The 24,391-nt window shown below is 28.4% G+C and overlaps 1 protein-coding gene across 4 annotated transcripts in view; it reads right to left on the reverse strand.

Annotated features, from left to right (window-relative positions):
- Positions 1-376: 376 nt before the first annotated feature.
- Positions 377-24,391, reverse strand: part of LOC111279409 (uncharacterized) — a 62,302-nt gene continuing 38,287 nt past the window's right edge. Inside the window, exons 1-17 of one of the 4 annotated variants that reach the window (XM_089756297.1) lie at positions 14,829-16,294; positions 8,986-9,044; positions 6,688-7,368; positions 6,502-6,603; positions 4,654-6,262; positions 4,262-4,296; positions 4,083-4,160; positions 3,825-3,907; positions 3,610-3,721; positions 3,412-3,504; positions 3,216-3,317; positions 2,904-3,127; positions 2,630-2,781; positions 1,470-1,504; positions 1,247-1,367; positions 1,021-1,146; positions 377-806 (exon numbers count right to left, since the gene is read on the reverse strand). In XM_089756297.1, the coding sequence (XP_089612423.1) occupies positions 1,058-1,146; positions 1,247-1,367; positions 1,470-1,504; positions 2,630-2,781; positions 2,904-3,127; positions 3,216-3,317; positions 3,412-3,504; positions 3,610-3,721; positions 3,825-3,907; positions 4,083-4,160; positions 4,262-4,296; positions 4,654-6,262; positions 6,502-6,603; positions 6,688-7,368; positions 8,986-9,044; positions 14,829-15,930 (4,677 nt within the window). In that variant the 5' untranslated portion in view covers positions 15,931-16,294 and the 3' untranslated portion in view covers positions 377-806; positions 1,021-1,057. Of the gene's footprint in view, positions 864-1,020; positions 1,147-1,246; positions 1,368-1,450; positions 1,505-2,629; positions 2,782-2,903; positions 3,128-3,215; positions 3,318-3,411; positions 3,505-3,609; positions 3,722-3,824; positions 3,908-4,082; positions 4,161-4,261; positions 4,297-4,653; positions 6,263-6,501; positions 6,604-6,687; positions 7,369-8,985; positions 9,045-14,828; positions 16,295-24,391 lie in introns of those variants that run through there. The other 3 variants (XM_089756298.1, XM_089756299.1, XM_089756300.1) reach the window with 3 other exon arrangements.

The raw sequence follows: 24,391 nt of genomic DNA on the forward strand, positions 1-24,391 counted from the left end.
ACAATTTAGTTTTTTATTGAATTGAAATTTAATTTCTTTGTTATGTATAATTTTTTTATTGAATGAAAACTTAACTACAATCACAAAATTCATATAGAATTAAATTTATTAAAAAAAATTAATTTATTTAGTTAAAATATTTAACACAATTTATGATTTTTTTATGAATTAGGCTTTTGTGATTATGATCAAGATACAACAAAAGATTTTTTGAACCTAATTAACTAAAGTAAAGTACAACCGGATTTTTGGAAGAATCCATTTCTGTGCCATATTGATAGAGTACAAGCATAACAACTATATATGCACTAGCTCTGCTAGAATCATGGAGGAATGTTTCCACACAAGAATTTTCAAATCACTATAACAAACAAGGAAAGGAAAAATAGAGTCCATGTAGCAAATTTTAGGTTCAATGGAAAAGGAAATGTAATGGCATGGCAAAATGCAGCTGCGGCAACCAACAGAGCAACTCTTTCTAACACCATGGAAGTTCTGGCATGTTTTTGGCAGATAAAAAATGCAACCAAGTGAAGGGCAAATTTAAGAAAGACAGCAAAATGAAAGCAACACAAAGGAAGAAGGGAGCTCCTTTGGTTCGTCAGTTTGTGAACACTGGAGGGAGATTCCAAGGCAAAAGTAAAGCAAAATGTCAAGATTGCATTCTGCCAAGCGCAAAAGTAAAGCAAAATGTCAAGTTTTGCCTGGCATCCTTTCTAGATTCCAATCAAGGTGAAAAATAAAAATAAATCAAAGGTAAGTACAATCATCCTTATTGCCTTCCCGCCTCCTTATGCATTTCTGGCCTGTTCAAAGAAAGATGAAGATTAGGCAGGGCTGGGATTAGAATTCTGAACACAAGCCTGCCCATAACACGATAATAAAATATTTATTTAATTAAAAAAATTAAGATTTTAGGTAAAGGGTTGGGTCTAAGATTTCGATAAATTATTTATTCGCCATAGAAAATTATAGAAAATAGATAAAAGGATCTAATAAACAAATTACAATTGGACTTACTTCATTTTGACGTTTCCAACATATTCCGACTGCACCCTTAAGCTTCCATGCTCTCTGCTTCTTCACCAGCAGACTCAGGGGCGGAGCATTGTAACTCCAACCAATTGTCTAGAGATGGATCACCATCTGGGATTTCGACAGGTCATTTCAAGTTAGATAAATAATAACAACAACAACAACAATAATAATAATAATAATAATAATAATAATAAGTATCATAAACTACCATTTATGTCGGAATCTTTGGCATTGTCTCCAGTACTCTTAGTTTCTTCAGAATTCCAATTTTTCGAAATTTTAACCAGAGAAGTACCGTCTTTCCTGTCCATCTTCCTTTTACTTTTAGCCTATGAAATGAAAATGCATAAAGTCAACTCAGTCTTCCGAAATTCTTGGTTATAGTATGGGTAAAACATTTAATCCAGATCACCTTTATCATATGCGCCTACCTTATTTTGAAGTGGTGCATGATTTGCTCTGTCATCTGAGACAGCAAATGATCTCACGTAAGTGATAAGAGTATGTAACTCCAAACAAATTAAATCATCTAGCTAAGGACATTCAAAGCTTACTCTTTGAGCAAAGTATCATACATCAATCAACCAAATGCTCAAATGCGATAATAAAAAAGTTAAGCCATGTGGTTTACATGCATCTTACTTACACAAGGTTTTTTATTATTATTATTATTAGGGTATGAAATAGATAAGATATTGTCATCCTATTTCTATCTATGATTTTTTATATTATCTCTATCTTTGTACCCGAACCAATAATTTTAATTTATCACATCATTATTTCTGCAGAGATTTAATAAGTATAGATAATCTTCATAACTTATTACAAAATAAAAAATTATTTTTAATTTTTTATCTTGCACATTTGTTTTAATTTTTTATAAATAAAAATATATTAGATCTAATTAATTTAAAATAAAAAATCTATTTTTTTGGTGTAAAGGAGTGGTCAAACCACTTAAATTCTAGAGGTTCTAGGTCTTGCTACTCCTAGGATATCTTCCCTCTAAGGAGGGTTAGCCAAAACATAATGAGTACAATCCTCACTAAAGCCCAGCTAGCCATTTAATCAATACAAAAATTCATCTTTAAAGATATGAATAATCTTACTAAAATAAAGGATCTATTTATTATATATATGTATATAAATACATAAGGTACTAGCATAGATATAAAGGTGGCTGCTATATTATTCATCCCTATACTCTATAAAAATTTTAAAATTATACTCATTCCCTTATTCATTCCAAAATTTAACATCTATTCTCATCTCCACAGAGTAAAAAAATCAAAATTTTTATAAGATATGAGTAAAATTAACATCTTTAAATTTAATAAATATTCCAAAATATTTTGAAAAAGTAACATTCAAATCAATGAGATTTATTAACTCACTTTGTGAATTTTGTTGATAGTTAAATTAAACTTTTTTTTAAATTAATCAAACTTAATTTGTATTTGCAATGTTTTTAGTATATCAATGGGATTAAAAGATTAAGATATGTCTCATTAAATTATATTTTAAAAAATTAACCATGCAAATTAAACGTATGTCCCATTAAAATGCCAATCCTTAAGCAAGAGTTAATAACCTCGGCTCCCTCCCAAACATATGCTTCCATGGTATAGATCAAGAAACGTCCGATGTCGAAAGTGAGGCATGTCGTCTTGCGTGAAAGGAAAATAATTGCCATGTGTGAGGCAATCTGCATATTTCATCACAAAGAGTGCACAATCCACAGAGCTGCAAAGATTCGAAGTTTATGTAAGTAACTATGGGTGATGAACCTTTTATAAACCATAAAATGAAGACCAACAGCTTCATTTTCACTATTTCTGTCAAATTAGAATAGAATATTTGCTTACTTCTTTTGCATAGGAATATATTTTGGGACATCAAATGACCAATCCTTATGATCATGTCCCAATGACGGCAATAGAAACTCTAAAAACCACCGTTGGATTACATGCTTTTCTGAATCATTGGACATTCGAGAATATTCGATTGAATCAAACCATAGCAATTTTTTATCATCAATGTCAGCATAAAAAAGAAGCCAATGATTATTTAAACATATTGGCAGAAACAACTGCATTGACAGACAAAAAAAAATGTTACAATGCTTCTTAACTAGATTATGTTATAATATCACATAAGAAATTGGAACAACTAATTACCCTATAGAAAAAAAAAATTTCCTTGCTCACGCCTTTAAAGTCCTCTTTTTTAACCCGACTTAACACTTCATCTTCAGTCCTTGATCCCTCAATCAAGAAAGTCTGGATTCATCATATATAGTTGAAATGTTATTCTCATGCCAACTAACGTGTAAATATAACTTCATTAAGATTTTGAATAAATTAAGGTACTCACAGCAAAATAAGATTCAAATGAATGGTGCTTCATGTACTTATGTGGGAATCTCTCATATCTTCTTTTAAGTAAGACAAAAAATTGATTCACAACCTTCAAATATGGGCAAGACAGATGCAATAAAGGCATTAGTTCAAGCAATTTTTTTAAAGAAAAAAAGAAAACGAAAAAGAAGTACTATTTTGAAAGGATACTTACAGTATCCTCAATATAGTAATTTGGTGCATTCTTCGAATCAACATCATTTGGAGGAATCATAAGCAAAGGTGCTAATGCTCTAAATGGTATCTTATCTTGTCCAACAGATTCTCTTTAAAACAAATACAACAAATTTCATTGTCATTATGATGATTATGACCCTTTAATTAGGTCATAAGATCATGATTGAGACTGAGATGATGTATCATACATACCCACTTATTGCATGAGTTTGCCATTTTCTCAAATGTTCTAATTCTTTATCTGTGAAAGGTGACACCAAATATGCCCGAACATCCTACAAAAGAGTCCAAATAATTCTGAAAAACCTTTAATAATAAATCAATTATGAAAATATGAACTCATTTTAAGCATATATATGAGATGTTAGAAACATAGTACTAGCCTAAGATTTTAGGTTGAGTATTCCTCATATAGGTTTACAATATATGAAGGGAATTATTAAGTGTAACCTTTTCTGTCCATGTTGTTGTCCCTTTTTTGCAACTTTCCACCGCATAAGTCTCTTTCTCCTCCATCTCCCTTTTAGCCTATCAAATGAAAATGCATGAAAGAAACTCAATTTTCCAGAATTCAAGGTTATAGTTTAGCAAAATATATTCAATTGATCAATCATACCATATGCACATACCCTGTTCTGCATTGGTGTAAGATTTACTCTGTCATCTGCGACAATAAGTTAACGAGAACGTAATGTTGCAATGAAGCAGAATACGAGTTCAACAAGATAGCACAACTATAGCTGTTGAGTGAATTAGAAGCTTCATCTTGCCTAATTTACTCAAAGTTTTAATACCTCTTGTAAGAATGTATTGGTCTTACAAGTTTTCAGTTTAGGTAGAGTTATCTTAAGGTATCAATATATAGCTTGGTTCCATGTTAACTACAACTGCAAAGTTTTTATCCATATTTATAAAGGGGCTTTTCAATAATGGAACTTAATTAATTCGATATTAACTCATTTATTATTCATTTTCTTTAGGAGATAAGATGATAATAAAAACTTAATTCAATATTACTTACTTTCTTTAGGAGATTCTAACCAATCCCTGCCACATATCATCGCCTCTACGATCGGAGGATCTAATCCACTGAATATCGGATTGTCCATCATAACTTTTTCATGGAAAGTAGAACCTGATATAATAGATGACATAGGTATTGCTAAGATATCACGAACCATCCTCGCAAGAATAGGAAAGATTGAAGCTTGCTCACACCACCAACCGAGTATGTTAAACTCTGGATTGGAAGAAGTAGGTATACTTTGGCGAAGATACTTATCAAGTTCTGACATCGATGAAGCTTCAGTATTCCTTTTGGAATTGTACCACCTATAAAAAGATTCCTTTGGATTTTCTCCAGCGTTCAACAATATCGAGGAATTAGTATCATCGGAGAACAATGCCTCATTAGATATACTTCTTGCATATTCATGGAAAATATTAGTGAGAGTATAACGAATCATTTCCAAGTGAATCCAGGCATCACCATTGCCATGGATTGCCTTGTAGAAGTACTCCACAGCATCAAATCTAAACTGAGGGTCAAGAACAACTGCAATTGCCAAAACCAAGCTACATGTCCTACAAGTGTTATCAAATTTCACATTCATCAATGGGTATTCTCTTCCATCCTGTTGACTTAGTTTCTTGTAGATACCAAAAATGTCCCACAAAGGTGCATTTGAAGTTATATTGGCACCATCAATAGATTTTTCAACATTCTTCTCACCTGAGTTATCCTTATCAAGGAGACCAAAAACACATTCATCATCATTACTACTGATGAAAAATGTGCTTAAAGGATGTGAAGCTACAAAACTGTGCCAGCTCTTTCTTATTTCTTCAACTATCTCTAAACATGAAGAGGAATTATGTATGGTTAAGGAACAAACTTTCTTGGCAAATTTCCAATCCACAAGGAACTTTTTGATTCTTTCAAAGAAAGTCATTTTCTCAACTTGATTTTCTAAACTTTCTAAAGCAAGAATTTTCTTCTTCAATTCCCAATTATCATCAATAAATTGCACAGCATAACAACAATACACAGTCTTTTTAAGATCATGTGCCCACAAACTAATTATCAAATTAAAGCGACAAGAGAGCTTATCAAAATATTGAAGGAGTTTATGTTTTTCCTCTCGGTAGACATTAATTATGTCAGATGATAGAGCTTCTTGTGATTGAAGTTTGAACATTGGCTGCAAATTATGCAAAACATTGATAAAACATAACTCCTCAACTATTTTCAGTGGCAACTGATTCTTAATAATCATTCTTGCAACATCCATCCTACTCCTATCTTGATCAAACGAAGAATTACCTTCACTAGCACTTTCATTTTTTAAATCACCTCTCCCAACTTTGGCTGCTCTTTTTTTACATCTTTTCAAGTGATTTCTTAAGTGAGTAGTTCCTTTCTTGCTTGAACCATCAAACTCTGAACCACAATGTACACATGTAGCAAGTTCTTTCCCATACCCATCTTTCTTCTTGTTAAATTCGTTCCAAACATCAGATGTCAACTTTCTTCTTTTAGCACCTGAGATTGATAAGTTATTTACATTTGCTTTTACTATCTCGTTCTCATTATTTGCAATTGGCTCAAAAGAAGTTTGTTTCCCACTTCCCTAACACAATAAGCAACAAAGAGCACAAATACATAGTTAGAAAAAAAAAATATTTACAGTCACTGTCATTTTTAAACAATTAGTTTTTCATGTTTTATAACATTTAGAATGACTTGTAGGTAAAAAAGTGAATAACTAAAGTGTAAAAAGGTTAATTAATACAACATTTTTATGGAGAAATTAAGAGCAGTTAATATAATTGTAACCTTAAATATAGTGATAAAGGAACAATAAATTACCCGTTCATGAGGCCCTGGTGTTTCCAATACTACTCCATCTGTTCCAGCTGTTGTTGAAGCATGCATAGGTAATGGTGGGTAGAAATTTGGAATCACTCCCCGCTAAAAGCAAATATTATTATCATTAGACCCTAGGCCTAGAATAATATAAGTATCAGATCATGTAAATACAATTAAGATTGGTACCTGCTCATTAAGACCTTTTGTTACCATTACATGACCATCCCTCGTGTTTGAATATATAAAATCAGTGGTAGACGAAGCTGGTGGAGGATTTATCATAGGCACTGTCACCTGCGGAATGTTCGAAATAGCTCCTTCCTGAGACCCAATTTCAGTGTCCTGAACCCTTACTTTTACAAACCTTGTCTTCATATTTTTCAAGCTATTGAAGATACGAAGTGCCAAGGATTCTGCTTTTGCAGGCCGAGTTCTCCATGGTAGCCACAAGAATGCTACTACATAAACATCATCAGTGGCATAACGGTTTTGTAAACAGATTGCAGCAGCAGCACAACTGGCAACACAAAACCATTCAACACTTTTTGGATGGTAAAGTTCCTTAAACTCAGAAATACTTGGCTTAACAAGGAAGTGCTCACTTGATTGAAGTGCTTTCCTAGCAAACCATTGTAAAAGTTGAAGTACTTCATTTCTTCTAATCAACGATCGATTCTCATCATCAGCAAAATAACAACAAGTACTTTGGAAGAATAGAGTACGTTTCTCGTATGGATCTAACCTAATTTCATTCATATTAGCCTCACAAGTCCATGTTAAAGCCAATTCAAGCTTATATTCAGAACATAACTTTTCTAATATATCATATATCTCAGCCAAAGCAGCCAATTGATTTAATTTGAAACCCTGTGTTAATAGAGAAATAATGAATTACAACAAAAAATAAAAAATCCAAAATAACACATTTAAAAAAAAAAAGCAACACATCCTTAAATTAACAATTTTTGTTGGGATGACAACAGATAAAGTATCTGCTAATTTTAAAATACACGGAAGCCATTTAGTAATATCCTATTAAAATCTGATTCTATTTATTTAGTTAAAAATCTACTGGTACTTATTAAACAACAACCTAACACAATTTGAATTCAATAATAAAATAAAATAAAATTATTTTATATGTTTTATTAATAAAATTAAATTAACAAATTTAAAAATATATTTTATATTTAGATAATTTAAAAATTTTACTAAATGATTTATAAATATTAAAGAATTCATTATTTATAATTATATTCGAATAACAAATGCCCTAAGCTTATTATATGTGTCCTACTCAAAACTTTTATAAAATACTCTAATCCTATTTAATTAAATCAGATAATGTCGAATATCCTTTTATGCTGTACCCATTGCCATCTTTAACATTTTGACCATTTTGTATGCAACTTGTAAGAGAATATATATATTTATATATATATATATATATATATTTATATATATATATATATTGACAATGTATAATAGTGCAAATTCAAATTGGAGCTTTTGGTTAAAGTCTTCCCTTTTTCATTTTAATACCATGGAACTCAATGTCGGTAACTACAGGACTTGAAGTTTAGTATTTTTACCTAAATTTTCAGTCCTAACAATATTTACTTTAATAGTCAGGCAGCCCCTATTATGCTTTTGTAAAATTCTATGTTTTCTTTGGCACTTAAAAAACTATTATTTCAAAAAAAAACTATAAGAAAACTTTTGGCATGCTTTGAAGCAACCAATAAATAAACATATATATTAAAAATTTTGACATCATAATTTTAGTTTAATTAAAAATAATCAAAAGTTAATAGTAAAAATTATTATTTGAGGATCGTTATTTTGTTTTCTTCCAAAATATTATTTTTAACCGTTAAATTTTGATTTTTTTTTCCCAAATGAAAAGCATAATGTTATAATTGCACTGATCCAAAGATAAATGAAAATTTTGATTCTTTTAGCGAAGATAAAACAGTATATATTTAGACCTTAGCTCATTAAAAAATATACAAACTATTGATAACTTTTTAAACTTAAAACCAAAGTAAAAATAAAAAATATATATTAATATGCAATTTAAACTCTTGAACTATATTACTTTTACAATTTGATATTTATATAAAAAAATTCACAATTTAATATATTAATTTTATTTTCATTAAACACTTTATAATATTGACTAACGATATTACTAAAAAATATGATGTGGCAGATATAAGTGGCCACTGAAAATGCATTATGTGTTATGATCTTATTTGTTGTTTTATTGCTATATTAGCATATTATTAATAGAGTTAGTATTTAAGGAAAAAAATGGTATGAGAATGTAAATTGATATACTTAATCGTAAATTTTTTATAGATATTAAATCTTGAAAAATAATATAATTTAAGGATCAAATTGCATATTAGTCCAAGAAAAAATTTTAGTTTTGTATTGTTTAGGAGACTTGAAAAGATAACTAAAAGAAAGAAAAGATAATACCTCTGGAAAAGGTTGTAAAGGTTGTACTTTATCTTCTAATCGAGGACTTGGATTGCAACCTATAACACAATTGATAAAAATATCATTAACAAATATAATCATAAATCTAAATATCAATAAATTAAGAAAGACATGATGATATATGTAGATACTTTATCATAAAATTAAGGGTCAACGATCCAATTTACCATTTTTTTAGTTTATTGCTCAAATTTTATCTATTAATCATCTTTGAATTAATTGATAAATTTTTAACACAACACTTTTAATTTAAAACCCAAATTAGTCAAAATATATGCCAATAGAATATTTCATTGACATATTAGAAAACAAATTAAATATTTTTTAGGTTTTAAAAACTATAAAAAATTGAAAAATAAAAAAAAGAACAAAACTAAAAAGAAAAATGAAAAAGCAAAAGAGAAAAAGAATAAGGAAAGAATGGGAATGGAAGGGAAAATTGCCTAGTCTCATCGTCAAGTGTTAATCTTGAGTCGATCAACCAAATTTTGGATATATGAAAGGCAACAAAAAAAGAAAAACACAAACGGATTGTAAAAGGAGAGAAAGTAATGGAAGAGAGAACTTATCGATCTAGTTAGATCTTGTGATTTAAAATACAACATGGTGATACAATACAATACAATATAAAAAATAACATGAGGTGACTCAGTTTAAAATTTTATCAATAACTATATATGAGTTTAATAAAAATAAAATATATATTTTACTTTATTATATCGACATGAATTATAATACATAATTTTTATGTAAAACATGATATAAATACAAAAATTTTAATAGTTTACATAACATGAATATACAAATTATCAAGTCTAGATCTAGTATAAAGAGATCTAAATGAGAAGAGAAACATGGTTTGGTTATCAACACTGATTTGCCTTCATTATGCATAGAAAGTGATGTACATATATTAAGCCTAAAGGGCGTTTAGTTAGCAGATTTTTAAATATTGGGAAGTTAAATGATTCTGGCGAAAAAATGATAGTTAAAAGGAATATGTGATACCTGTGTTTTGTTGATTTTAGGAAATGTAAGATTTTTATATAATTTGTAGAATATAAGATTACCTAATAAATTCTTTTATTATATTGTCCTTAATGACATATGTATAACACATGACATTTATATAGTCATTTATTTAATATTTTATAATATATTTATTTAACACATGAATAATTGATAGAAATAATAATGAAAAAAAAGAGTATTAATCTCAAACATGAATATGACATAATTAAAGAAACTATAATCACAAACAATGTCACATAGTCAATTTATAGCATACTTTAATGATATCATTGTTAAGTATATTTCATCAATAAATTGCTAATATCATTGTATTCAAATGAAGTGTATAATCAATGTCAATGTTTTTTGTGTTCATTCTCACACCAATTCATCTAGTTGTAATTTCTCACATAATTCTCGTTAGGTTGTTTTTTCAACCTTTCCTTTCATTTTACTTGTACATGATCCTTAATCAAACACCTAGTCATAGTAAAATGAAAAAAATCAAATAATAAGTCTTCAAAACATATCCATCTTTTGAATAAACTTTAATTAAATATATCTAAATACAATTGTGCAATCAATTAATCATCTTAATATAATCATTACGCTAAAGTCACATAGCAAGTTTTCATCATATTTAAAACATTATAAGAATATATAAAATGTCCAAGTAAATCTCAATACCTCTAATTATTAGCAAACATATTTAGAAGTTTTATTCAAGGAAGAATAAACATCGTCATTGACTTTGGTATTTTTGATCAAGAGATATATCACTTTAGCTTTTTTGTCAACCATTTTGTATTGAGTTCATATTTTTTTGAAACTCAATAGTTGCCACTGATAACTCCTTAAAAATAAAAGAATACCTTTTGATAACGTTTCAGCATTGTACAAATGGTCAGACCAAAAATTAGAATGTTACTCTAAGACAATGAATTGCCATGATTAGGCAACTTGTTGCTTTTTTGTATTTTATTTCCAAAACTTAGTTTTCACAACAAATATTCTAAGTAATCAATTTTCATAGTTGATTACTTCTTTTAAAAATATCTCATGAGTAATATTTTGGTCATGAAACTCTTTCTTTCATTTCCCTTGATCATATACCAACATATAAACTAACACTCAAATCAATCAATGACTACTATATAAAAAAAAAAATCAATCAAAGACAATCAACTATATTCTCTTTGAAAACTTTTAGCCCATGATCTTAAACGAAAATGTTAAAGCCATTAATCATGCAATTAAATATATCACCATATAAATTAATTATAATAAGTAAATTACTAACCTTAATGTACAGGAACATTAAACTCTTTAGGACACTTACCGCTTGCTTTTTTGTTTTTGACTATACTTACTCTTGTTGAATTCAAGATTTGTAGAACAAATCCGAATAAAATGACTTTATGTCATAGTCGAAATAAAACATGGGAGAAAAACCAATTTTAATCTTCCACAATAAGTTAGAGAGTTATTGAAAAAATAACTTTATGATTTTTGGTTCAACACCAAGAACATTCTTAATAGCCTTCCATAAAATATTCTCCATTTCATGATCATGAACTTGAACATAATGTTGCCATTGAAGGAGATTTATTATCCTTAAATTGTTGTATATTGGGTATAGTTATAGCAACATAATCAATAAAGTATGCAAAAAATACAGAATTAGAGAAGAAAAAATTGATATTTGGGCAAGACACTTCCGAGAAATTTTCTTAAAGATAATAGTCTCCCTACTGCAATGCAAATGGATTCTTGGAGACGTTATATGTGGAGACCCACACCCAACTTGCGAGTTATTGTCCGCTTTAACCTGAAGGTCTAATGATTTTGTCTCACAAAAGACACCTCACAAGTTGAGATTAAATCTCTACATATATATCATTCCTTATTCACACATCATTCTGATGTGGGATTGGGGGTGTTACAATCTCTCCACCTTTAATGCTTGACGTTCCTGTCAAGCCGAGTCCATCCACAGGACCAATATCACACCAGACTATCGTGTAGCACTTAGTGACTCTCACGACTGCGAACTAGTGACCGCTCTGATACCATTTATGGAAACCTACACCCAACTTGAGAGGTATTATCTACTTTGACTCGAAAGTCTCACGATTTTGTCCCACAAAAGGCATTTCACAAGTTGAGATTAAGTATCTACATATATAGCATTCCTTATCCACACATCATCCTGATGTGGGATTGAGAGTGTTACAATATACCCAAGAAAAAATGCCTAAAGTTGAAAAAGAAAATGATTGCACTTCATGTTTTTCTTGAACTCATATGAAACATGAACCCAAAAAAAAAAAAAAAAGAGCATAGGAAGATAAAACTGTTTTTGATCTTTAAGAATGAAAAGATGTAAGGTTGTTAAAATTGCGTTTAGAGAAATATTTATGACCTCATAAGGTGTTTCAAACCACCTTCCACGTAAAAGCATCATTCAAATGAATTGATGCAACTTTCGGAATGAAAGAATTCCAACATGCTTATATTTTAGTCTTAAAGTGTAGATATTCGAATGCCAAACATAGGATATTCGGATGTTTGCTTTCCAAAATGTGGGTATTCAAATACCCAACCAGGGTATTCAAATGCCCACTCTTTAACTTTCAAATTGTCATTTTAAAATATAGCATTCAATTTCCCTTTACTTATTTCATTCCAAACGTTATTTTATACTTTTAAAATACAATTTTATCAACAAATGCATTCTACATGATTTAGAAAACAATCATTTTTACCTAAAAACATTGTTCTTTGGTAATATATAAAACAAAAACAAGAAAAAAAAAAGAAAAAAAGTCAACTTCATACCAACCATATTAGTGATCTTTTTATATTTTTAAAATAAATATTTCATGAACTTTTTTTTTTTGTTAATGTATGATTGATATAAATTATGTAAATTACACTCGTTCATAAATTCATGGTAAATTTTGATGACAGATTAAATAGTGATAAATTTGATCTTTAATCATTAATTTAAATTTCATTATATTGAAGCTTTGGGGGTTTTTAAGTATATATTTTCTAGTTGATTTATTCAAGAAAATTTCACTAATCAAGGAATAATTTTAATTATATTTTTTTCCTCTTATTATTTTTGCCCATCTTTTCTTTTTTGTAAATATTTTAAAAATTATATTGAAAATGTTTTAACACTTAATAGTCTTTTTAAATATTTTAAATTTATTTTTCATGAATTTTTATCTTTTCACATTAAAAACTTGGAACAGTTATTTATAAAAAATAAAATTTCGTATAAAATACATTAAAATTAAAGTTTTGGTTTTTTTAATTTATTTTAAATCAAGGAGATACAATATAAGATAGAGGGAGCATTATATTATCATATTATTAAATTAATGGAGAAGAATCAATAAATGAACTTCATAATTGTTATAACATTGGAGAAAATTTAAGTTATTAATTAAAAAAAGGTACGAGGCTATGTCGGGGTGAATTGTTTTTCAACAAAAATTTTCATTGTTTTTAGTATTTATATGATTATTATTATTATTATGTAAAAATAATTAAAAACTAATTCAGAAAATGTTATTTTATAAAAATATTTAGATTATATTTCATATATTGCAATTATGTTTTGTTGTTAGATTTTTGCGCTAGGTTATGAGCATTATATTTTTTATTAATTATTTAATCAAATTTATTATTTTTTAATTTATTGAAATTTATAAAGTTTCTTTTTTTTTTTTCCTTTAGTGAGAACGTCTAAAACAAAAGAAAAATAAAATAAAATTATAACAATTATAAATTTTAATGAAATGATTTTGATTTTGTTTTAATTTTAATTTTCTATTTTTATGTAGTTTTATATTTCTATCTATTATTATTATTTTTTAAAAACTTAAATTTTATTTTATTACAAATAATAAATAAAAATTATGTTTTAATTCTTTCTTTTGCTTCACTTTTCTTTTTCCTTTCTTTTCTTGCATTTTTTCTTTTTTTTTCTCTTCTTCTCTCTACCCAAAGCATAAAGAATATGATATATAATAAATAGATTCCTTTAAAAAAAATAGCAATAAACTACCACAACTAAAAGTTATCTGTTTAAATTGTGTATATTTCATCATCTTTTATACTCATACCCTCTCAAAATAAATGTCCCTTATTGACTTTTTTTTATCAAACTAACCTAACTTTGACCTTCATTTTTTTTAAGTATTATATTAAATTAATAGTATGTTTTGAAATTTTTGAAATTCAAAGTTTACAAATCTTATTTTTGAAAGCTTTTTGATTTTATAATTTTATTAAACATAATGATCAAATTTGATTTAATTTAAAAAAAAAGTTAATAAAGAATAATAATTTCAAAACAAAGGGAATAATAAATTTTAACAATTCATTAACATATAGAAAGCCCAACACATTATTATACAAAACATATTCATCTATCAAACTCGAGCCCATACAAAATACAACCCAAATTTTTTCAACCCAATTAAAGTCTACAATTGCATCATACAATAGTTACTCGCTAAATGTCAATAAATAGAAGGTCAATTGAAAGTGAAAAATGTAAATAATATAAGGGATTATTGATATTAACTATAGACAATTAGAGTTATTATTATTTTTTGAACAGATTTAGAGTTATTATTATTGATTATTGATATGAACTATTAATAATTATAACTTAAAAAAGAAAAACATATAGACAATTATATTACGGGCTACAAAATCATGGCTAGAGAGGAGTGTTAATTTTACTAATTGTATTTTTTAAAACATGTCGAGAATAATTCAAAATAGAAAAATACCTTGAACAAAATTATTGCCGATTGGATTGGAGTGATGCTCCCCATCTTTGAGTTTCCATGCCGATATGAAATATATAGGGCAATTCTCCTCGATCCTAACCAAACACCCATTGTCCTCACGATAGCAATGACTAAGCCAGCTAATCTGGTCCAGCTTGAGTGGAAATGGAAAAAAGCCATTTGTTTCCAAGTGGGATCGCCACTGATCCAAAGTATGGTGTCGCACAATTCTATCCCTACCTTCACATCCCACTATATTATTTATATGTCGCCTTAAACAATTCTCTTCTTTATTGTCTTCTTTATTGTCTCGACCAAAAACATGGGAGTAATGTTGAAAAGAGTCCTCAAAGCGTCTAATGAAATCGGAGTGATTATGATTAGCAGCATACTCTTTTATTATCACAAGGTCCGGGTTTATATTCCTCAACTTTAACAACTCTCTCTCCAATATTCCGGCCTCTCTCAGCAACACAGAGAGTTTAAAGAAATAGAAGACGACCACAGCCTCATCCTCTGTTCTTCTGAAATCCAACATAGACTCACCCACTTCTTCCAAACTATTAGCGTAAACCACTTCCAACATCTCCAACTTACATTTATGTCGCGTGAACGCCTCACTTCTAAAATCCTTTTCTTCTTGGGCATTTATAATTTTTTTCAGAGACGGTGGTAATATGACACTTACACGGACTGATATGAGATTGTCCAAAGCATCAGCATAAGCATCGGTTACTAAATCAAAGAAGTCTCTAGTGCAATAGAGATTTGATATGGGGAAACAAATGAGGTGCATTCGCTTCTTTCCCATCAGGGTGTTGTTGATGGCATCTCCGATACTCTCTTCATCAATACCATCCCAATACCGTAAATACAATGGAGGAGTCATCTGCAATTTGAAATAGGCAAAGTCAGGATGGAGTCCGTACGCTCGGCGAACTAGAGCTTCTGCAAAGTATTTCACAACCGTGCTTTGTTGTTCGTCGGGTTCGTCGGGTTCAAGAGTCCAGATCTGCTTAAGCAGTGAATCGACAAGTTTCAGATCCCCATCTTCAACAGCTCGAGCGCAGTCTAGTAAGACCGGAAAAGCAGAAGAGGCCATCACTGTAGGCAAATACTAGTAGAAATTTGGGGCTGAAGGATGTAGTTACCGATGAACTTGAGAATACAAATAGGTGACGAAATTATACCAGCAAAAGCAATAGCGCGTGATTCATTGTTTGTGGTGGTCCCCAGTCCGCACACCGCACGCGGTGTTGACTGGCCAATAATTAAAGCCAAAGCATCCAATTCCCACCTACTGTTTGAACATCGAATCTTTTTTTTTTTGTTTTGCCTTTTTGTTCATCTAAGTAACCTTCCCTTTCTAGAAATTGCTACAAGGATTACCGCTACTATCATTTTTTCATTGACCATAAATTTTCCAATCAAAATATGAGTCATATTTTGTTTTGTTTCTGTACAAAATTTTCAATATAAACGTTTACTTTCAGTGGAAATTTGAATTTTATATTTCTACTTTCTCAATTCCACCGGTTTTCGTTATTTGATTCTAGTTTTAATGAATTTTTTTCTTACATTTTTATTAAAAAAATGAAATGATTTAAAAATAATTGATAAAGATTTCAATCTTCAATTTGAACGATGTGATATTTTAATAATGATAGAACGTGTTAAGACGGGATAACTTTGTGTTTACATCAAATATATTAATCTAACAAATTTATATTTTTAATTAAATAATAGTAAAATTATTTGTTAGTAATTTTTTATTAAAATATAATTGTAGTTGTAGACGTCTCTATGTTTTTAATAAAATATATGAACTTTCATAACTATGATTCATGAATGATCGAACAAAAGTTCAGGACTCGTCTGAAGATGTTTTTATTTTTTTTTATGTTTTTAATTTTACATTTTTAAAAATTAAAAATAAAATTATATTTGATAGGTTTTTTTTAAATAAAAATTAAAAATAAAATTTTAAAAATTATTGAAAGTGAAAAAAACATGTTTTCAATATATTGAAAATATTTTCATCACATTTACTATGCGCTTGAACAGTAATTGCGCATGAACAATATCAATTTTAATGCAAAAAAATAAAAAAAAAATCATCAAACTGCCATTTCTTAGAGTCAAACCACTACCACTTTCACAACCCATGCCCATAATTACTTCTTTACGTGGTCCCTTGTTTTTTAGTATTTATAACAAAATGCTATTTCTTTGATGTATTTTCAACTTTAATTAAATAAAAATAAAATAAAATATTTAAAAATATATAACATAAAATATAAAATTGACAACAACTCCTTAATTACTCCGAATTTTGGTCCGACAGGCAATCTATCCTGTTTTTAATGTGAATTTGGATTAGTCAACCAAAACAAAAGAAAAAATTATGCACAGTTCAAAAAGTGTTTTCTTGAGTTAAATATAAAAAAAAAATGTTTCTAATAAAAATTAAATAATTATCTAAGTTCTTAATATTTTATTACATTCAACTAAATTTTTAAATATTTATTTTCATGTAATTAAATCATAAAATATTTATTTTCATCTACTTAAAATTTTAAATATTTATTTTTATCTAATTAAATGTTTTATTGAAAAAAAATTAACGATTAAGTAATTTTACCTAATAAAGACTTAATTAATTAATTATAATAAAATGATAGCAACTTAAAAATTATTTAATTTTAGTCAAAAAATTTTTTATATTTACGTCTTTTTTTCCTTTCAATAGTCATAAGTCCCTAAATGGCTGTCCTTTTCAAGTCATGCCCACTTTGGTGTTGTATGAAAAATTAAAAACTATATATTAAGTCCATCGGATCTTTGGAAATCTTTACTATAGCTTACATTAATTTTCATTTTTTCAAACCAGTATGATAGTCTATAAAGTTGTAAACTGATTTCATCCTATGATAGTATATTTTACTTGTTCTTAGTTCGGTTATCTGATAACATTTAATAAACTTTGTATTTTATTTTTTATAAAAAATAATAATTTAAAAATAAAAAATTATAAATATTAAAATTTAAATTCCTTACTGGATACTATCTTTTTAAAATAATTATGTTAATTAATTAAATTAAAATTCAGATTTTACTTTTAGATAGATTTGAAAACCAACCTAAAAGTATCCGACATCCGACATTATTTTCTTATTCTTTTTCTTTTTTTTTTTTTGTTTCTTGTTCTAATTTCTTTTTAATTTTTAATACATCTACTTATAAATAGCCAATCAAAATTTCAATTTTAGTCACGCCCTTCTCTTTTCCATATAGTAGTATATTTTGATACACAACAAATTAAAATTAATGGACATTCATCCACAGATTACAAATAACGCCCAAGAGCAACCTTCTCCGTCATCATCGCTGCCGCCACCACCTCCTCCCATGGGCCCAAAGGCACAGAAAACCGTTGAAATTGTTGCTCAACAGAATTTGCAATGTCAAAGTGTAATCCTAACATATTGCTTTACATCATCCATTTAAAGAGATAGAAGACGACCACAGCCTCATCCTCTGTTCTTCTGAAATCCAACATAGACGCATCCACTTCTTCCAAATTATTAGCGTAAACCACGTCCAACTTCTCCAACTTTACTCCATATTGCTTGGCCTGCTCAGTGACATATTGCTGTTCTTCTTCGACATTTACAATTTTTTTCAGGGACCGTTGTAATATGACACTTACACGGACTGATACGAGATTGGCTAGACACAGACTAATATGACATCCATACAGATGTGGTATGCGGAAATCAATGAGGTGCACTCGCTTCTTTCCCATCACGGCTTTCTTGATGGCATCGTCAAAAGAAATAAAATAGCAATACAGAAAATCTAATGGATGATCCATCTGCAATTTGAAATTGTCTGAGTCAAGATGGAGCCCGTACGCTCGGCGAACTAGAGCTTCCGCAAAGTATTTCACAACTTTGCTTTGTTGTTCGTTGGGTTTGTAAGCAGCAAGAGTCCAGATCTGCTCAAGTAGTGAATCGGCAAGTTTCAGATCCCTATCTTCAATAGCTCGAGCGCAGTCTAGTAAGACTTCCAAAGCAGAAGAGACCATCACTGTAGGCAAATACTGGTAGAAATTTGGGGTTGAAGGATGTCGCTACCGATAAACTCGAGAATACAAAAGTCCAGCAAAAGCAATAGCGCGTGATTTGTTATGGTGGTCCCCAGTTCCCACACCTCACGGGGTTTTGACAGACCAATAATTAAAGCCAAACATTGAGCCTCTTTCTCCACTTTGCTTGTTTGGTTCATCGAAGTAACCTCCCCTTCCTAGAAATTGCTACAACAACAACTACTACTTTCCTTTTTTCATTGACCATAAATTTTCCAATCAAAATATGAGTCACATTTTGTTTTGTTTCTGTACAAAATTTTCAAAATAACGTTTACTTTCACTGGAAATTTGAATTTTATGTTTCTACTTTCTCAATTCAACCGATTTTCGTTATTGGATTCTAATTTTAATGAATTTTTTTCTTGCATTTTTATTAAAAAACGAAATAATTTAAAAATAATTGATAAAGATATTTATCTTTAATTTGATGATGTGGTATTTTAATAATGATAGAACATACTAGGGTGCATTAATTTCTTGTTTGCATCAAATATATTAATTTAACAAACTTATATTTTTAATTAAATAATAAAAATGTTTGTTTGTACTTTTTAATTAAAAATATAGTTATAGATGTCAATATTTTTTATAACATATGTGAACTTTTTTAACTCTGATTCATTAAGGACAAAAGAAAAGTTTAATTGCTCCATTTTTGGTCCAACAGGCAATCCACTCTGTTTTTAACATGAATTTGGATTGGTGAACCAAAACAAAGAAAAAATTATGCACTATCCCAAAAGTTTTTCTTGGGTTAAATACAAAAAAAATGTCTTTTAACAAAAATTAAATAATTATTTAAGTTTTTATTATTTTATTACATTTAATTAAATTATTAAATATTTATTTTAATCTAATTAAAATTTCAATTAAAAAGAAAATGATGCTTAAGTAATTTTGAATAATAAAAATTCAATTAATAAAAATAAAATTTGAGAATTTAATTAATTATAATAAATTATAATAGTTTGAAAAGATAATTTAATTTTAATTAAGAAACTTGTTTTTTTATATTTATGTCTTTCCTTTCTTTCTATAGTCATAAGACCCCTAAATTGTCGTGCTTTTCAAGTCATGCTCACGTTTGTGTTGTATGAAAAATGAAAAATGAAAAACTACTTTTTTTGGAAAAAAAAAATGGGTTAGGGAAGTTGTTTAATCTTTAAATCAAAATAAAATATATCGTATTTAATAATTTAAAATATGAAATTGTAAATTATACATTTAAAATAATTTTAACAAATGATTACTAATACAATTTAAATTCAAAATTTTTTATTACAAACCTTAACCAATTAAGTTCATTGAATCTTTGGAAATCTTGACTATAGCTTACATTATTTTTCTTCTTTTAACACTAGTATGATAGTCAATAAAGTTGTAAACTCATTTCATCCTATGATAATATTATTTCATTTTTCTCTCGTTCGGTTATCCGATAACATTTAATAAGTTTTGTATTTTTTATAAAAAATTTATAATTTGAGAATAAAAAAATTATAAATATTAAAATTTAAATTCCTTACTTATATTATCTTTTTTAAATAATTATATTAACTAATTAAATTAAAATACGGATTTTATTTTTAAAAATCTTTGAAAAACTAATTTAAAAGCATTCGACATCCACATTGTTTCTTTTCTTTTTTTTTTTGTTTCTTATTCTAATTTTTTAATTTTTAATGCATCTACTTATAAATAGCCGACCAAAACTCCAATTTTAGTCACGCTCTTCTCTGTTCCACATAGTAGTATACTTTGATACACAACAAATTAAAATTAATGGACATTCATCCACAGATTATAAACGATGCCCAAGAGTAACCTTCTCCATCATCACCGCCATGGCCTCCACCTCCTTCCATGGGCCTAGAGGCACAGATAGCCGCCGCAATTGTTGCTCAACAGAATTTGCAATACAAACATTTTGCTTTACATCATCCATTGAGATAGTTTTCCAGTTTGTAAAATCGCAATCCAAACTCTCTCCATCCCTCAAGTTAGTCTCTTTTTCAAACTTTTTCACATTTTGCTTTTTGTTGCAACATTCATCAATCGGAGGTTTGGCAAGATATCCAAATTGTTGGAGAAAGTAGCAAACATCCTTGCAGCAGTAACATTCATTTTCAGTACCATTGCTGTCCCTCTCCATTAATCAATTTATTATCTTTTGCGATTCACAAGTAGTACCATATAGAATCAGCGTCAAGTCTTGCTGCAACATGCCTGCCAACTTCAACAGCCATATGATCCAAGGATTGGGTTCAATCTACGACAGTATCAAGCACAACAAATCAAGTCTTAGTAACTCACTATAACACATATTTTATTTCATCATTCATATGAACATCATGTTTGTTATGTTTAAAGATTGATATTCAATTAAAAAAGGAGAATATTGATTGCATAGATCTAGTTGGTATAATTTTCTATATTTGTAATATGTAATGTGAAAATTATTTTTTTTAATAACAAGAAATGAGCTTCTATTTAATACATTGTTAGTAAAGTTTTTTAATTCTAATATTAACAAATTAACATATATCTCATTTGTCAACATAAGTTGGGAGACACAGATAAAAAAAACAATAAATATAATAAACTTTCAAATCATATAATAATTTAGTCTAGATTTGTGTAGAAAAAATTATATAAAAAAATCAAAAAAACATATTCAAATTGTATCGTTCGATTCATTATTTTCTAATCGAAAATATTGACTTGAATAGATATTAATTTATGATAAAATTACAAATTATAAGTTATGATATTATTGATTATTTAAACAAAGAGTATTAATTAATATATTAATCAAAGTTTAAAATTATTAAAATTAATTTCTTTTTTATTAAAATATAACTCTCATCTCTTTGACTTGTTAACTTAATAGGATATGAAAGTTATGGTTTTGAACCAAAACTCCTCCTCATAATCATGAACTATGTCCATTCTATGTATTAAAAAAATGGCAACGCATTCTCTTTGTCTTCTTCTTTGTTTCTTTACATTGAATTTTAAATTCCTTTGATTAGTTTAACTAAGCTTAATTAATTGAAAACTATTAAACCTAAAATTTATATATGATTTTGTTGTGAAATTATTATCCTTGTTTGGAAATTAATAATAAAGAAAGAGGTGATGAATGGTGGTTGAAAAAGAGACGAGGAAAAGGAGGTTTTGTTTTGCTGTAAGATTATTCTCTTATTATTTTTTATTTAAATCAGAATTAAATGAGAATCAAATGATTGAGTTTTTTGTTGAATAGAAATTTAATTCTTTTGTATTGTATAGCGTTTTATTGAATGAAACTTAAATACAATCACAATTTTCAAATAGAAATTAAATTTATTAAAAAAATTTATGTATTTATTATGAATTGGGCTTTTGTGAGTATGATCAAGACACGTCAAAAGATTTTTATGTACTAAATTGACTTAAAAAACAATTAAAGTAAAATACGATCCTTTTTTTGTTTTGGAAGAATCCATTTTTGTGGCATATTGATAAAGTACAAGCATAACAACTATATATGCACTAGCTCTGCCAGAATCATGGAGGAATGTTTCCACACAAGAATTTGCAAATCACTATAACAAACAAGGAAAGGAAAAACAGAGTCCATGCAGCAAATTTTAGGTTCAATGGAAAAGGAATTGTAATGGCATGGCAAAATGCAGCTGCGGCTAGGAACAGAGCAACTTTTTCTAACACTATGGAAGTTCTGGCATGTTTTTGACCGATAAAAAATGCAACCAAGTGAAGGGCAAATGTAAGCAAGACAGCAAATGAAAGCAACACAAAGGAAGAAGGGAGCTCCTTGGGTTCATCAGTATGTGAACATTGGAGGGAGATTCCGAGCGCAAAGGTGAAGCAAAACGTCAAGATTGCATTCTGCCATTGTTGATGCGGTTGAACTTGAGCAGTAAGTAAATTAAGTAGTTCTGACTCCTGGTTGAAGGAGGGAGACGGTGGTGGTGGGGGAGGCAGTGACGGCGGTGGTTCAGCGTCGACGACACTTGGAGATGGTGGCGATGATGACTGCAGCTGTGTTGAGTGTGGCCTTGATGGGTCCGATTGAGGACAAAGTCCAAGGACAAATGATACAATCAGAGACAGAAATGCCTTAACTTTTTCTTGAATAAAGCTCATCATCATGTTCATTTGTATTATACCCTGAAATTAAACCTTGTTATATATATATATATACACAAGAGCAGACCAAGTTGTGACGTAAGGAGAATTGGAGAAAAGTGGAAAGAACAAAAGAAAAATCTAATCAAATGTACAAAGCCTTTAAAGTCAAGTCGGATTCGACAAAGTTCGATTGAGAGTGGACCACTGTGGCATTTCACACTTTTGGCTTGGTTTCTGTACAGAATCTATTTTGGAACAAGTAAATCGGATAAATTAAGTTCGGGCTTCCTCCCAAAATAGTCCATAAAAATATATATAAATAAATCACAAAAAGAGATGGTAAAAGCTTAAGCTAAAGGTTGTTGAAAAATAAGATAGTCATATGCTCTACTTCCCCAATTTTTAAGTAACGCGGTTTATATATGAATTATAATAAAAATATGTTTCATACTTAGCATATAGATGCAAATCATAATATTTATTTTTTATATAAAATACTTATTTCACACTAAATAAATAAAATATTAATATATAAATTAACATTTCTAATTTGTTTAAAACTATGACATCTTTACAAAAGCATAGCAAAGGATATTGGACCATATCGAGACCAAAGACAATGGCTCATGAGACATAAGATTATCTAAAAACATATCAATAGAGTGCAGCTAACCCATTCTCTATTTTTTTTTTTTTGTAAGTTTTAAGATTATATAAGATTATTTTGGAAAATAGTTTCAAAACCCTGCTCACCTCCCAAAAACAATAGTATATGGCAATTTCATGATCTAAAAGTTCAAGTTGTTTATTACTTTAAAGACAATTTTATAATAAATTGTAGAATCAACTTCTTTAAACACATTTGCTTTAATTATACTAAACTTTCTAAGAATTTTTTTATATATAAAAGCGGTTCTGAATTCAAAGATGTTTTTATCCTTTATCATTATTAAGTAAAAAAAATATTGTCATAATCTAATTAAGGGACAAATGTTATTTAATGAGACCCGAATAGGTCTTTAAAAGATTTAAAATGCAAGATTTATGTATTTAATTCACAAGAATGTAAAATTATCGAATAATGTCTTTTACTGTATTATTATATGAATAACAAATAACATTCATAATACTAATATGTCAATAGTACTTTATTTTTGTTGAAACTAAGTAATTTTGAAAAATAATTTTTATATTTTTAACATATATAATCTTACAATTTTAATTACTATCCTCATTAATGTAATCTTATAATTCTAATTACTATCCTAACGATGATTGG

This window comes from Durio zibethinus, chromosome 27 (assembly GCF_047325235.1).
Source record: "Durio zibethinus cultivar Kanyao isolate XHJ-2024 chromosome 27, ASM4732523v1, whole genome shotgun sequence".
Classification (NCBI taxonomy): Eukaryota; Viridiplantae; Streptophyta; class Magnoliopsida; order Malvales; family Malvaceae; genus Durio; species Durio zibethinus.